General features: G+C 38.0%; 1 protein-coding gene across 7 annotated transcripts in view; it reads left to right on the plus strand.

Annotated features, from left to right (window-relative positions):
* The window catches only part of Abi3bp (ABI family member 3 binding protein), a 217080-nt gene that overhangs the window by 158720 nt on the left and 43017 nt on the right, over nucleotides 1-15343 (plus strand). For 6 of the 7 annotated variants that reach the window (XM_085832334.1, XM_085832336.1, XM_085832335.1 and 3 more), the window contains one exon: nucleotides 11465-11536. In XM_085832334.1, coding sequence (XP_085688460.1) covers nucleotides 11465-11536 — 72 coding nt within the window. Of the gene's footprint in view, nucleotides 1-737; nucleotides 822-1691; nucleotides 1749-2721; nucleotides 2785-3409; nucleotides 3491-5115; nucleotides 5191-6023; nucleotides 6081-11464; nucleotides 11537-15343 lie in introns of all 7 variants that reach the window. The other variant, XM_085832338.1, reaches the window with a different exon arrangement.

Raw genomic sequence — 15343 nt, forward strand, 5'->3', positions numbered from 1 at the left:
CGTGGTAACACCATCATTCTCTCTGCCATTCTATGAAAATCACTAAGGCTCTTCAAAAAAACTTGTCCCTTGTGAGACCCACCATCATTCTAACCCACATCATCTGTCAGGCTTGTAACAACATGGAATCATTTTGTCATTGTGTGTGCTCTGGGGAGTGACTCACGAAAGCAGTTTTCATCATTTTAACCATTTCTATACTATTGAGGGGTCTCCTAAAGATCTGAAAGTCTTTGCTATGTTTAACCATTCATTCACTTTTGCCATGTGGCATTTGTTCTTTGATTGACATTTCAGTTAGTTATATGTGCAGTCTTACTTTCACAAATTTTCCAAAAAAAATTCCTGACCAGCCATCGCTGCCACCACCATGTTTTAGCAAGAATTCTCAGCATCTTTGTGTGAAGAGTGATTCTCCCTATATAGTCCAGCCTCAAGTTTTCTTAGTATCTCAGTTGGGTTTTCCTCAAACTAGCACTCTTCTTATTGCAACCTCCCAAGTGTTTGGACTACAGGTGGGGGCCACTATTCCTGTCTCCTTACCAATTTCATTCTATACAAGTTCTATTTTTGCTCCTCACCTCTTGACCTATCCAATAGGCCTTCAAGTTGAAAAGTTGAAAATTTGAATTGCCTGAAATATGAGAAGAATCTGATGTTTTACTACATTTAGCACACACCCCCCCCATAGCTTTTGAACTACAAACTTTGTAATAATGAAGATTTTCTTTCCTCAGCTCCTAAAACACCAAAACGAACCCGTCGTCCACGTCCCAAACCTCAAACCACACCAACTCCTGAGACTCCTCTAACCAAACCTGGTAAATTGAGTGTCTGGTCACAGGGATACTTATAGAAGCTCTGGGGAAGCCATAAGGAAGTCCAATGGTAGAATGATGAGCTCGTGGGAGATTAAGTGCTGCATGGGCTAGTGTTACCTCCATTGCCATGTGTAGAAGGAGAAACATTAGGGTCTTGTGTGGCAGCTGATTTGCTTATGATCTCTGCCTAAGTATTGTCTCTATTACTGCATACCTTTTTTGGTATTGCTAATTAAGTTACATTCTTCATGGTTAACAGTTCTTGAATGAAAGAATTCAGAAGTTTGGATCTGATCCAAAAACCATTAGTGATCTGCCAATCTATCTAGAATACTCTAGCAAGGAGCAAGCTGTTCACTCGGTACCACACTTACTAAATGTCCCTTATCCTGGTTTGCTGAGTGAGCACCCTTGTCATACATGAGATCTCAGCCCAAGCCTACTCATGAGTCCTCGAGTACATTTGCCTCATTTGCCTTATCCTTGGCTGGATCTCATACAGAAAAACTGTTGTATTCCTGCACTTTTAGACATGTTATTTTCTTAATGCTTCTATACCAAAGCCCAAGTTATATCTGTGTGGCTTTGGTAAATGTCTAAAATTTCTAGGACAGCCTTCAATAGTAGTAGGAATGAGATATTCCATGTACTTAGAGGAATATCACCTTGACTCTATTAAGAGGTTTAGCACAAAGTATAGGCAGCAACCGAGTACTTCTTGAAATGTTTACCAGGGCACAATGTGACCAAATCATCAAGTAACAAGTATTAAATTGGAAATAGCTCCTTAAACTCATTCCTTATTCCAGTAAGAGTGAACTGTTGTCTTACTGATTTTTCACATATGTTTATTTCATTGTTTTTAATTAGTTGCTGCTACAGATCTCGAACCCAGTGTTCTTAGCACCGAAGTACCTGCGACCGTGGGTAATAAGAATGTGTGTCTTTCTAATCTTGGTGCTTTTCCTGTCATACCATCATATCACCACTTCTGCATCTTATGACCATTCCATCACCAACCTCTGTTGTTACTCCATTACATTCTTTACCTTGAAATTATCCTCAGTTCTATGTCAAGTTATTCGTTGAATTCAAGAGCACCATGCATGAACTAACTTCAGGACAGCAAACCACCATGTAACTCACTGCTCAACACTGTGACATGTGCATTTTAAAAGGGTCCTGACTAAGCCTGTGTTTCCATGTGAATCTCCGTCTGTCATGTTTATGCTGCATATCCATCAACAATTACAAAAATATGCTTCTTTATTCAGAATGCTTCTTGGTAAACTAGAACCTTTTTGATACTTTGGAGCAATCATTTTTAAAAAGTTATGATTATAGTAAGTTGTCAAAGTTAAAGGTGTATGATCTTGAAATGTTCCACTGTTTCCATGATAGAGACTCCTTTTCTAGAAGGTTCAGTGGTCTTTTAAAATCAAGGAATACTTTTTGAATGGGGATATTTCATTAGTTTTGTCTTTATACTTTTCAACAAATGAACTTTTAATTTGTATAATTTTTTCAAACAATAGACAAAACCTTTAGGAAGCTATCTCATGAGTTTCTATAGACTCTCAAGGACAATAACAAAGCTTTTTTTAGTGTATTCAGAAAGTCATCTATTGTGAAAACATAAAAATATGGTCAGCAGAATTCAACAGTAATGGGGGCAGTCAGTCAAATATCCAGAAGAGCATCTCGCATACTGTGACCTAGTTAGTTCTGTACCACGCCTTCTTCCAAGTCTATGTCATGAGCACCCATCCATGGTCCAGCCAAACTTGAAAGAAATGAGTGTCTCTTGTCCTGTTAGTTTTGAGGTTAAAGATAATCTCAAAATTAGCCTAAACATGAAGTTTTAATTTGTCTTTGGTTGATTTTCCTCCTTTCTATCCAGTTCTTGCTACAGCCCTCACACCTGTCACTCTTAGGACCAAGGCTCCCAAGACAACAACATTAGGTAATGGCACTGTGCTCTGGAATGCTTTTTTTTTCACATGTTTCATCCTTGTTTCCATGTGCACTCCATCTTCATCCTAACTTCATTGTCATCTGCTTTATTAGATTGTCTTGCCGTCTGCTGCTGGTCATCCTCATATACTACAGCTTCTTGAGAATATTAAAGGTTTTTAAAGTTACCTCTTTTAAAAGCTACCCACAGACCTAGAATATTACTATCCTTGTTATCTTTGTTATCCTTGTTATCTAAAGCTGAATTGCAAACTCAGCTAGTAATGTCTATATCTTACTGAGACAGAATAAGTTAGAAAAATATCATGGCCCAGTGAATCCTTGAGAATGCTGAAAACTTTCAGTGTCAACCTACAATCCTGCCACATGGAGTTTAGCTTAAGCATTGTTTGATGTTGGAGACTTGTGGCTCTCTTCATTCATTGACTTAATTTTATGTTTTAAGTTTCTTTCTTAAGAATTTTTGGTGATTAAAAAAAAACTATCAAAATAGGGGATAATATTTTAATTCAAAAGCATACATATCCCAGATTTCATGGCAAGATACCTTCACCACAGTCTTTTTTTTTCCCAAAACCAAAAGCATGAAATTAATTGAAAGTTTCTTCCTTCAGCTCCTAATGTACAGCGGACACGCCGTCCACGTCCCAGACCTAAAACCACAGCAAGTACTGGTGTGTCTGAGTCCAAGTCAGGTAAATGTGGAAAGCCTGTTTAAAGGGATGCTAGCAGTCTGTCCCAGAAGGGTCCCAAAGTAATACCTGCAGTGGGAAGCTCCTGCTATTTAAGTAAACTAAGGCATTGGTTCTGGGTAACAGCTGTTCATTCTAAGAGCTTCCCATAAGAGCAGGGATTGGGGGAAATTTGTCCCTAATTCCCTAGTGACTTGGTTTGGACCAAGTTCTTCTCTTTAAAGATGAGTTGATGGCAAGGTTCATATTAGCCATTCATGTTCATGAATTGCCATATTAACATTAAATGTAAGATCTGTTGCTTAGCCTTGGTCACATAAACAGATAATTGTTTTCAACTTCCAAGAAATACAATACCTATTTCCATGGATACTTTCATACATACTACCTTAGAAAATTTCCAAAGTCATCTTCCATATTAGTTATAGCCAGAAAACCAGGTACCCAGGAATCTCTTTATGTGGGCAAAACTGAGAAATAAATAGCCAAGTTCAAAGTGATTGTGACTATTTTCCATAACTGTCTTGGCTACTGTGACCAGCATTTCAGAAAGCAACTGTTTGCTTCCCGTTGGTTTTAGAGTTTAAAAACATGTTTGACATTTGAAACTCGTGTTGCGAAAGAAAATTTAAGGCACTTTGCGGATGTTCAGCTGTCTCATGTGTTCATGTACTGCTTTTAATTAGTTTTAGTTTGGGGCTTTAAACTCGATATTCACAGAACTGGGTCTCCAGAAACAACACTGGGTAACATTTGTGACATTCAGTGAATGTTCTTTTCCTCGCTGGTTAAAACCCATCTGCTGTCATGTCAGCATTCCTTATGCCTCAGAAGACTGTGGTTAGGCTTCCATTTCATACTCTGTAGTCAGTCATGGAAACTCAAGTGTCACCTACCTGTTATTTAATCATTACCTCCTTGGAGCCACTGAAAGATATCAGTATGCCATGAAATTCTCTTTTAAAAAGCCAGAGATCCATATTGTTGCTCCTCTCTTTAGTGGCTATATCTGCAGAGCTACAAATAATTTAGAGACATAACTCTCTCTCTCAGCAACTTATTTTTCATAAAATCAGTGTGTTGTGCTTATTACTTTATTGTGAGTCATTAGATACCCTATTATCAACAAAATAAATTGTACACTATAAACTCCTGGCTCCTACGTCACTGATGAGTTCCTCCAGGAGTTGCTCTTTACTAAGTATCGGCCTTGTTGGGTATCCCATGACTATTAATATTTATTACTTCAATTAACACATGAATGATATGGCTTGGGTTTATAAAGGAACCCTTAGTGATGCTCAGTAACAAATGAATAGTTTCTTTGCAAGGAGGATGCTTCAAACCAGAAACTAGGAACTTTAGTCTGTGAAGATAATAAAAGTTTCAGACTTTGTAGGATACCCAGTCTTAACCACAACCGCTTACACATACCTTGTAAGTGCAAAGCAGCAGTGTTAGTGTGTGAATAGGCCCTGCCTTATTTTGGTCCATGCTCCAATTAGACTTTGAGTTTCAAACCATTTTCATATTTTACCTGGCATAAAATGTTGGTCATTTTTCCCATCACCTAAATTTGTTTTTAAAGATTCACGGGCTAACTTAAGTTTTTTTTGTTGTTGTTGTAGCTCCTACTGAACTGCAAACTCTTGTTTTGAAACCAGTGACCTCACCAAGCCTAGAAATTATACAAAGTCCATCTGGTAAATTGATTGATTTATCTGTCTGGCTGTAACAAGAGCTTCAGAAACATACTATAATCCCCTCCATGTTGTATGTTCAAATATAAAAATTTCTCCTTCCACGGTTGTATATTGATATTAAATTAGTAATACTTTATCTTCTACTGTTCCATTATACATAAAATACCTACCTTTGTTTCACTGAGTTTGCTCTGTAATGTCACTGATAATGATAATGATAATGTCACTGATTAAGCAGTCTTAAAACCTCTGAGGACTGATTATATTTCTTAATTTCATCCACAGTTTAAAGATGTGTTTCTATTAAACAGTATGCTAAATGCTTGCTGACCACCTAAAATAGTGATAATCCCTTTGTAACCACTGAAAAATGAGAAAATCATTTTAGTAAAGATTCTTTTACATTCCTTAACTATAGAGAACCATTTAAAATGTATACTGCCTTTCAAATTACAAACGGAATTTAATGTCAGTATTAGGAATACTGCTGCTGTTCTCTAGCATTTAGATTTAAAAACTTGAATTCCATATTTCAGCATGGGATTATAATTTCTTTATAGCATCTAACCATTAGTTAGATAAGATTACAGTTTGGTAGTCCTGTTGAAGATTTAAGGCATGTTTGTTGATGGCAGCCAAAACAGTTATGTTGTGAATTCAACTAAGTTATGAGAACTTCCTTAAGTGCTCATGCTAATGAGATGCTTTTTATCAGAACCAGGCAACTGGATCACTTACCAGATATCCAGCACTCCTCTGAATAGTGTGTTTAATCTACCTGATGTTTACAACAACACTTCCTTGACCAGTTATATCCTTGTTTCCTTTGCTAGTTTCTGATGACCTGGAATTGGTTGCATTTAGTACTGAGTCACCACAGAAGACAATAGGTAAAAATGTTCCCAGTGCAAAGTCCAGACTATGTGCTTTTCCATCTCACTGTGAAATTCATCATTGGATGTTGTCATGCTTGGGCCATTTGGTGACATTTCATAGCGTCCCGTTCCTTGTGTTGTCTCTGTGCCTATCCAATGGCTCTTGAGAGCCACCATGCATGTGGTACCTCATGTTAGCTACAACCTGCTATATTACAATGCAAGTTTTATTCTCTAGTTTCCTCTGTTAATGAAATTCATAATTTAAGATTTTTGATTCTTTGTATACACACACACACACACACATGTATCTGTCTGTACACATGTGTATATGAAATTTGTCATCTTCAGGTCATTTTCAGGCTTTCTTGTCAAGTTTCCTAAGGACTCATAACTTTTTTCCTTACTAAAATATTCATAAAAAACCATAAGGAAGTCAAATTACCTACTCTACTCTAGGTAATTGCTATAATGGAGCCTAATTCTCATTTGTGCATATGCATCTGTCTTTCTGTTTCCCACACAGCAAACTTCATTACCTAGCTTTGTCTTTCCTCAATTGCAACAGTTTCCATAACCTAGAAAACTAACCTATGTTTTCACCTAAATTCAGGGTTCCATGATAACCTGCTTTGCCCTACCCACCACTGACCTGCCATTTCGTGTTTCTTCCCCAGCACCAGCTGAAACAGGTTATGTAGATACCAAAGAACCTCTCAGGCTAGAGGAGCCAAAGACAGAAGGTGGTAAAGGTTTTATGCTGTGATTAACTCATTCTGCTATTCAAGCCATGGTACTTGATTGAAAGGATATGAAGATCTGTAGATCCACTTCTGATCCATCTATAGATCCACTTACACCCCCTCACTAGGAATCAACCTAGAGAGTCACATTTATTCTGCATGTGTTTTCGCAACGAAGTATATACACCAGCAGCTCTAATGCTCTTGGATTCTTAAAATTAATGTGATAGTTGATGATCTCTGAAAAAAATATACTCTGAAAAAAATATACGTTCTATTTATATCTGTTAGTAGCTGAAGGTCAAGGCATAATACATTTGAAAGTCAGTTGTTGATAATGAATACCAGCAGTTTATTACTCTTAAATATGACTTCTTCCTTTGTGTCCCATCTAAAACACATTAGTGTTTTTTTCTGTAAAATTATGTCATAAGTTCTTGATAATGAGGTTGCAAATACTCAGGAAACACTTGTGGAACTGAACATCTTACAGTTTTAAACTCATTCTCCTGTATTTTGATACAGTTGTGGATTCTCTTACATATGTGTCTGAGCTTCCAGAGACCCACACTAGGTAATGGCATCCTTAGAGCACAAACTGGATGTTCTCTGTCTTCACTGTCATCCCCTGAGAGTCTCAGAAGTGTCCTCCCTGTGCTCTCACGTGGCACATCCTTTCACTGTTGTCAATCTTCCTCCTTATGTGTCCCTATTCATACTCATTTTCCAGAAATGTCGTTTCAGTTAGTATCACTGATCTTGGTCTTTGACTGTTCTTAAGTCGGCCAAACGGTTGAATACAAAATAGAACATTTTCCCAAACAACACACTCCCTGCCATTGGAACTATTTGACTGAGGTTCATGACCCACTTCTGCTTTCTGACCTAGAGGTATTCTTTCCATTAGCAGTCTTCTCATCCTGATGACTCACCATGTTTGGTTCTTTGTTCTCTGTCGTCCAAGTGAAAGTCAACACCTCTTAACCGGCCTGTGCTATAATTTTAAAGCTATCTTTTCCCTTCGTAGTTCTCATTCAAGCATTGTGGAGGAGGTGAAGATTCTTGAAGTAATGATATTGTTATCTCAAAAGTATTTTGCCATCTGAAGGTCTGCCCTTTTTAAATAGAATGAGTTATGAGGAAACCTACTTATTCTTTTTTTAAATTAGACATTTTCTTTATATACATTTCAAGTGCTATCTTGAAAGTTCCCTATATCCTTCCCCCACCCTGCTTCCCTACCCACCCACTCCCACTTCTTGGCCCTGGCATTCCCCTGTACTGGGGCATATAAAGTTTGCAATACCAAGGGGCCTCTCTTTCCAGTGATGGCCGACTAGGCCATCTTCTGCTACACATGCAGCTAGAGACACGAGCTCTGGGGGTACTGGTTAGTTCATATTGTTGTTCCACCTATAGGATTTCAGACCCCTTCAGCTCCTTGGGTGTTTTCTCTATCTTCTCCATTGGGGGCCCTGTGTTTCATCTTATAGCTGGCGGTAAGCATCCACCTATGTATTTGCCAGGCACTGGCATAGCCTCATACGAGACAGCTATACCAGGGTCTCCATCCTTTCGTCTTAGCTCCAAACTTTGTCTCTGTAACTCCTTTCATGGGTATTTTGTTCCCTATTCTAAGGAGGAATGAAGTATCTACCCGTTGGTCTTCCCTCTTCTTGATTTTCTTGTGTTTTGCAAGTTGTATCTTGGGTGTTCTATGTTTCTGGGTATCAGTGGGTGCATATCTAATGACTTCTGGTGGCACATGCCTTTAATCCCAGCACTCGGGAGGCAGAGGCAGGCAGATTTCTGAGTTTGAGGCCAGCCTGGTCTACAAAGTGAGTTCCAGGACAGCCAGGGCTATATAGAGAAACCCTGTCTCAAAAAACAAACAAACAAACAAAACAAAACAAAAACAAAAAAAGAAACCTATTTATTCTTAATATTTCAAATGTCCTGTAATTTAGCCATTCTCTTACTTTTGACATCTGTTCATTGCCATCCTGACTGTTGTCTATAGTCTGAGTGTGCCTAGCATTATAGTAGCCCCACATAATTTCCTTCAGCTACCATAGAAACGTCACCTCTGTCTTCCCAAACTATAATCATACCCAGACCAGATGAGCCTCAGACTGAACCTGGTAAATACACTTTTTGTGCATTTTGTATGTGAGGTGAGTGTTTGCAAAATGACAATGTGGCCTGTGCATAAGAAGTCCTGCCTTTCATTCTTCTCACCCTTTGATGGGTGAGCCTGCTTTTCCAATGTGACATCTCTCTGTCATCAGAAATCTTTTTTGAATGGCAATGTGTAAACCTTTAACATACTACTGAAAAACTATATCTCCACTACTCTTCAAGTTTTTGAGTTTAGAAAATAGAAATATTTAGGAAGAAGATCATATATATGTATATATATATATATATACATATATATATATATACACACACATATACACACACACACACACACATATATATATATATATATATATGTGTGTGTGTAGATTACTTTGTCTTCTTCACTAGTTTTATAACTGTAAAGTATTTTGAGGTAGCTGATTTATGTATGAAATTATACAATACCGACAGTAACATATTTGGCTGTATAATCCACATTATGCGGTATTGACCAGTCCTCATCCCATTATTTAGAGGCCTCTCTACTTCCGTCTTCTGCCTTCAGTAGTATGGTGTTTCCCTCTATACTGCTCTCTGGTATTAGAGAAATAGCAATTAAAGTATGTTAGCTGTAAAGTTTCCCTTGATAGTGGAGTTTGATTCTAATTAAAACAAAATACTTTCATGGATACTACAATTTCTGCAGTACTCACGGGTTTCCATGGGCTAGAATAGCCATAAATAGGCCCAAGCTTCTGTTCTGGTTGTCAGGAAACTATTTTAAACCAGGTGTGGTGTTCATGTGTTTAACCCCAGCATTCTGTAAGTCTGAAACAGGAAGATGCTGAGTTCAAGGCCAACCTCAGCTGTATGGTGAGATACTGTCTCATACCCCTTTCCAAAAACAAACAAACAAAAAACCCCACTTTTATATGGTTCTATTTCCAGGGGAGATAAATTATTAATTTTGATGACTGTACTCTAAAACACTTTTTAAATAATGTTGCCTAATGAATGGTAGTTTAATGTTCTACCCAAATTCTACACTGACATGAAAGGAATGTATCTCATATCAGTTAAAACTGCCACTGCCAAAAATTCTTTCAATAGCCTATTAACATATTATTGTGTGTCTAATTGTATATACTACCTGTAATTTATTTGTTTTTATTTCTTTTTGGTTTTGTTTGAGTACAAGAGCTTGCAATGTAGACCAAGCTGACCCAGAATTCAGGTTCCTCTTGTTTCAACCCCCCTGGTCCTGGGATCCCAGCCATATACCCCATGTCTGCCTAACTGTCCTGGATAACATTCCCAGGAATTGCTTTTGAACATACCTTTGTCTTCACATGGCCTGTTTTGCCTTGGAGGAAAGCAAATAGCACATTAATTGAGACCTCAGCAAGAAATGGAGCTGAATCATGACATCAGTAATAAGCACAAATAATTCATTTTAGGATTATAATACTTCTTAAATATTTCAGTTTGGGTAGCAAATGTATCTGTTGACCCTGACTAGCAAATGGTACTCTAAACCACTGCATTATTCAGCCAAAATAGTCTCATGTGTATCTTAGTAATTATCTCTTTCCAGGCCAGAGAAGAGCCCTGAAATGACTGTGTACCTTGTATATTTCCATCTATTATCAGGAAGAAACCACCCTGAAGCTTGACCTGAGGATGCATGCACACTTCCAGTGCCTAACAACTCATTTTTAGTGGATGTTTCTTAAAGGTTCAGAGAATACAGAGTATTAACACCAATTTTGTTTCTTCTTATCAAGCTTCCAATATCAAATAATTCTTATTTTCAGCAGTATTTTTCTTAAGGTGTCTAAAGCTGTGTGACACTGGGGATAGCATTTTATGTATTATTTCTAATCTTCATTATTTTAGTTCTCCTCACACTGTTCACAGAGGCTCCAGCCCTGGACCTGACAATTCCTTTCCTTTGTTGGGATATACTTTTAATTTTCTCACTGAAGAAAACAAATTATTTTTATACTAATTGTTCCATAGCCTTCCTTAGAGTCTCTCCGGTGAAGAATAATGCTTTGCAGAAAAGTATCTTTAGTGCTCAATATTTCTTTCCCAACATAACCAATAAAATTGTGCTTCAATTTTTTTATTTTTCTATTGGACTTGCTATTTAAATTATTCTATTTGAATTTTGCCATAGTAATTTCTTAGAAAAGATGGGTTTATAGTGAAAGAATACATCTGCAAATTCATTATCACATGTGGATTAGTAATAAGGTGACTTTGTTTTTAACCTATTGAAAAAGTATTTGAAGTAGACATTTCTAAAATACCAGCAGGTCTCTTTTGCAAGCTGAATATTTGAGGTGTCTTTAATCTACCTCTTTCATCCTGTATCTTTAATCTCCCTCTTATTTGTAGCTCTGGAGATATTGACAGCAGTTATTGACTTTATCTTCAGTCACTCAGAAAATACCTTTCAGCTTCTAGAAAACACTATAGTTCTTGAAGGGTCAAGGGCTCCAAAGCTGTGAACCTATTATGTCTTTCCTTTAGCACCCAGGCAGACAACCAGCATGCCTCCCAAGCTCAAAACACCACACTCAAGGATGCCAGCAAAAGAGCCAGGTAACTACAAAGCCTATGCTTTAACTTGTTTGTTTGTTTGTTTGTTTGTTTGAGATTTTTCATATTTGAACACTTTATTATGTAATAGAATATGTTATGTGTCAATTAAATTTTTTCATTTATTCACTTTACATCTGGATCACAGCGCCTCCTCCCTCCTCTCCTCCCTTCCCCTTTCCCCTTTACCTCAGGGAATTGAAGGCCCTCCGTAGGTACCAAACCACCCTGGCACGTCAAGTCCCAGGACTAAGGGTCTTGAGGCCAGACAAGGCAGCCCAGCTAGGGGAAAGGGGATCCAAAGACAGGCAACAGGGTCAAAGAAGACCCCCAACCACCATTCCATTTGTTGAGGGACCCACATGAAGACCAAGTTGCACATCTGCTACTTAAATGTAAGAGGCCTAGTCTAGCCCATGAATGCTCTTTGGTTGGTGGTTTAGTTTCTGTGAGCCCCTATGGGCCCAGGTTAGCTTATTCTGTGGGTCTTCTTATGGTGTCCCTGACTCCTCTAGCTCCTGCAATCCTTTCCCCCCACTCTTCCACAGACTCCCTGAGCTCCACCTTGTGTTTGGCTGTGGATTAGTCAGCAGCTAATGGAAGCATCTGTTTCCATTGCTAGATGAAGCCTTTCAGAGGACAGTTATGCTAGGCTCCTGTTTATAAGCATAGTAGAGTATCGTTAATAGTGTCAGGAGTTGATTCTCTCCCATGGGATCTCAAATTGGTCTCAAATTGGGCCAGTCATTGGTTGGCCATTCCCTCAACCTCTGCTCTATCTTTATCCCTGCACATCTTGTAGGCAGGACAAATTTTAGGTCAAGAGTTTTATGGGTAGGCTGGTGTCCCTCTCCCTCCTCTGGAAGTCCTGCCTGGCTACATGAGGTTTCAACTTCAGTCTCCCTATCCCCTGCTGGTAAGAACCTCATGTAGGTTCACCACTATAGACTCCTAGGAGCCTTAGCAGTCCCAGGTCGCTGGTTCATTCCAGAGATGCAACTCCCAATTTCTGTTCTCCCCCCTAGTCCTCTCCCCTTCTCTCCCAACCCATTTCCCCTCCCTACCACATCTTCCACCCAGTTCCGTCCCTCCAGCCACCTCCAATGTCTATTTAATTTTCCTTTCTGAGTGAGATTCAAACATCCTCCCTTTGGTCCTCCTAATTTCTTAGTGTAGTCATCCTTTTTGAGTATAGTCATCCTTGTGGTATGGTGGAGTGTCCTTTTGTTATATGCCCAAGAGTGGTATAGCTGGGTCTTGAGGTAGAGCTATTCCTAATTTTCTGAGAAACCATCAAATTGATTTTCAAAGTGGTTGTACAAACCTGAAGTTAGTGAGTTAGTTACTTAGTTCCAGCAAATTGAGTTTTTAGCCATCATCAAATAAGGCTCCCTTTCCTTGGTAACTCAAAGTATTTATGTTTGTATGGTGAATGCAATCAGAAAGCACATCACGGGGAGAACTCAGCCCACAAAGCTTTCCTAATGTCTTATTGTTTTGGAGAGGAATGGTCAAGAACAAGTTTTCTTAGAAGAGCCACTTACTCCCTTCCCCTACAATTTTAGGCTATCCTCCTGACCTTCCTGCTGTCCCATCCCCTTGCCAATCATACAACTTAATGAGCACTCATCTGAGTCTTGCTTCCAAAAATTATCTGAGAGCCACTTGCCCACTAAACCAGGAAAGAAAAGCTATTGTCACAAATGGTGCAGAAGTAGGAAAAGAAAATATTTATCAACATCGTATTAGTCTTGATCCAGGTGACAAATTCTTGAATCCTACCAGGAATAACTTAAATAATTTCAGGATCTTTGTTATTGTTTCAGGTACCACCTCTAATATTTGATTCTGTCTTTATTATTCTTTTTAAGAAAATTGATTAAAAAGACTATTCAATGTTCTCCATCTCTGTAATAATCAAAAACCCGTCCTACTCTGTATATTATTAAATTTGTTCATATTAACTACAAAATTCTATTATGACAATAATATTTTTGAGGTATAATATACAAAGATCCCAATGTAACATTCCCCCAAAGAATTAGAAATTTAAAATCATAATCAATTCTTAGAATATTGAGATATGTGGAATTCTGGTAAAATGATGAATGATTAATTAAAAAATAATAATTAGTGAATAAAACAGGGCTAAAATGTGTCAAATATTTTAAGTGACTGTCACTAAATCAATAAGGTATGTTAAAAATTGTTGATACAAAATTAATATAATACTCTAGGGCCTGGAGAGATGGCTCAGAGGTTAAGAGCACTCTCTGCTTTTCTGGAGGTCCTGAGTTCAATTCCCAGCAACCACATGGTGGCTTGGAACCATCTGTAATGAGAGCTACTGCTCTCTTCTGCCTTTCAGGATACATGAAGGCAGAACATTGTATATAATAAATAAATACATCTCTAGAAAATTAATACTATATAAAATTGAATAGTTGTTAAAATTGCATAGTAAACAGCTATCAAGATATGTAGCATAAGAAAAGAGTTATAGATAAGGATAAATGGAAACTTTAAAGACAATAAAATGATAAATATAAAGTGAGACATGCTAGGAGTCCAGACTTCTAGACTATAAATTTCTGGATACAAAGTTAAGTGAAGGGGATATAAACTACTAGGAAAAATTTATTAATGATTTTCTCTTTTTGAAGAATATTTTTTGTACTTAATAAACTTCAGTGCAGTAAATTAGCATCCTTCTATGATTAAACAGTAAATTTTAAATTTGCTTAATTTTAAATTAGCTTTTTAACAAACACAAGATATAAAAGCTCAGAATGAAGAGAACTAACCCAGTTCACTCCATGCTAACTCTGGAGGGCTGGAGGGCTGGCAAACTATAAGGACAGAGGCTTTTGGGTTTGTTCCAGCTGAGCCAGCTTCCAGTCCATTGGCCTGGGCAGTGAATAGCAGCTGCAACTCAAATGTTTCTGACCTTATCAGTGATGTTTAATAAGGGAAAACTAACAGTGGAAATCAAAACATACTAGAATGATTTTTTTTTAAGTGATAGAACTTAGATCTCTCTTTTTCAACATAAGACCATGTTTCTTTTTTTTGTCACTTTCTTTTTTAATATTTTTTATTACGTATTTTCCTCAATTACATTTCCAATGCTATCCCAAAAGTTCCCCCATACCCTCCCCCCACTCCCCTACCCACCGACTCCCACTTTTTGGCCCTGGTGTTCCCCCGTACTGGGGCATATAAAGTTTGCATGTCCAATGGGCCTCTCTTTCCAGTGATGGCCGACTAGGCCATCTTTTGATACATATGCAGCTAGAGTCAAGAGCTCCGGGGTACTGGTTAGTTCAAAATGTTGTTGCACCTACAGGGTTGCAGATCTCTTTAGCTCCATGGATACTTTCTCTAGCTCCTCCATTGGGAGCCCTGTGATCCATCCAATAGCTAACTGTGAGCATCCACATATGTGTTTGCTAGGCCCTATGTCTCTTAAACAAAAACAAAATCCAAATAATACATTAGATTTTATAGCCTTTCAAGAATGTGCACATGTGCACATAAGTATTTTAAAATATTATCGTTTTATATTTTATTTACTTTATATATGTGTGTGTGTGTGTGTGTGTGTGTGTGTCCATGTATGTGTGTGCCACTGCACAAGTGTGAAAGTCAGAGGAAAAGGTTAGGTACTTGTTAATCTCAACCATGTGAGTTCTGAATATCAAACTCAGGTTGTAAGGTTTGGAGGCTGGACCCCTTTACTCACTGAGCAATGTTGCCAGCCTATAAAATGTTTGAAAATTAAATATCCTAGTTTCTCCTCTGTTATCTTTG

This window comes from Mus caroli, unplaced genomic scaffold (genome assembly GCF_978045245.1).
Source record: "Mus caroli unplaced genomic scaffold, Mus_caroli_1 scaffold_17, whole genome shotgun sequence".
In the NCBI taxonomy this organism is placed as follows: domain Eukaryota; kingdom Metazoa; phylum Chordata; class Mammalia; order Rodentia; family Muridae; genus Mus; species Mus caroli.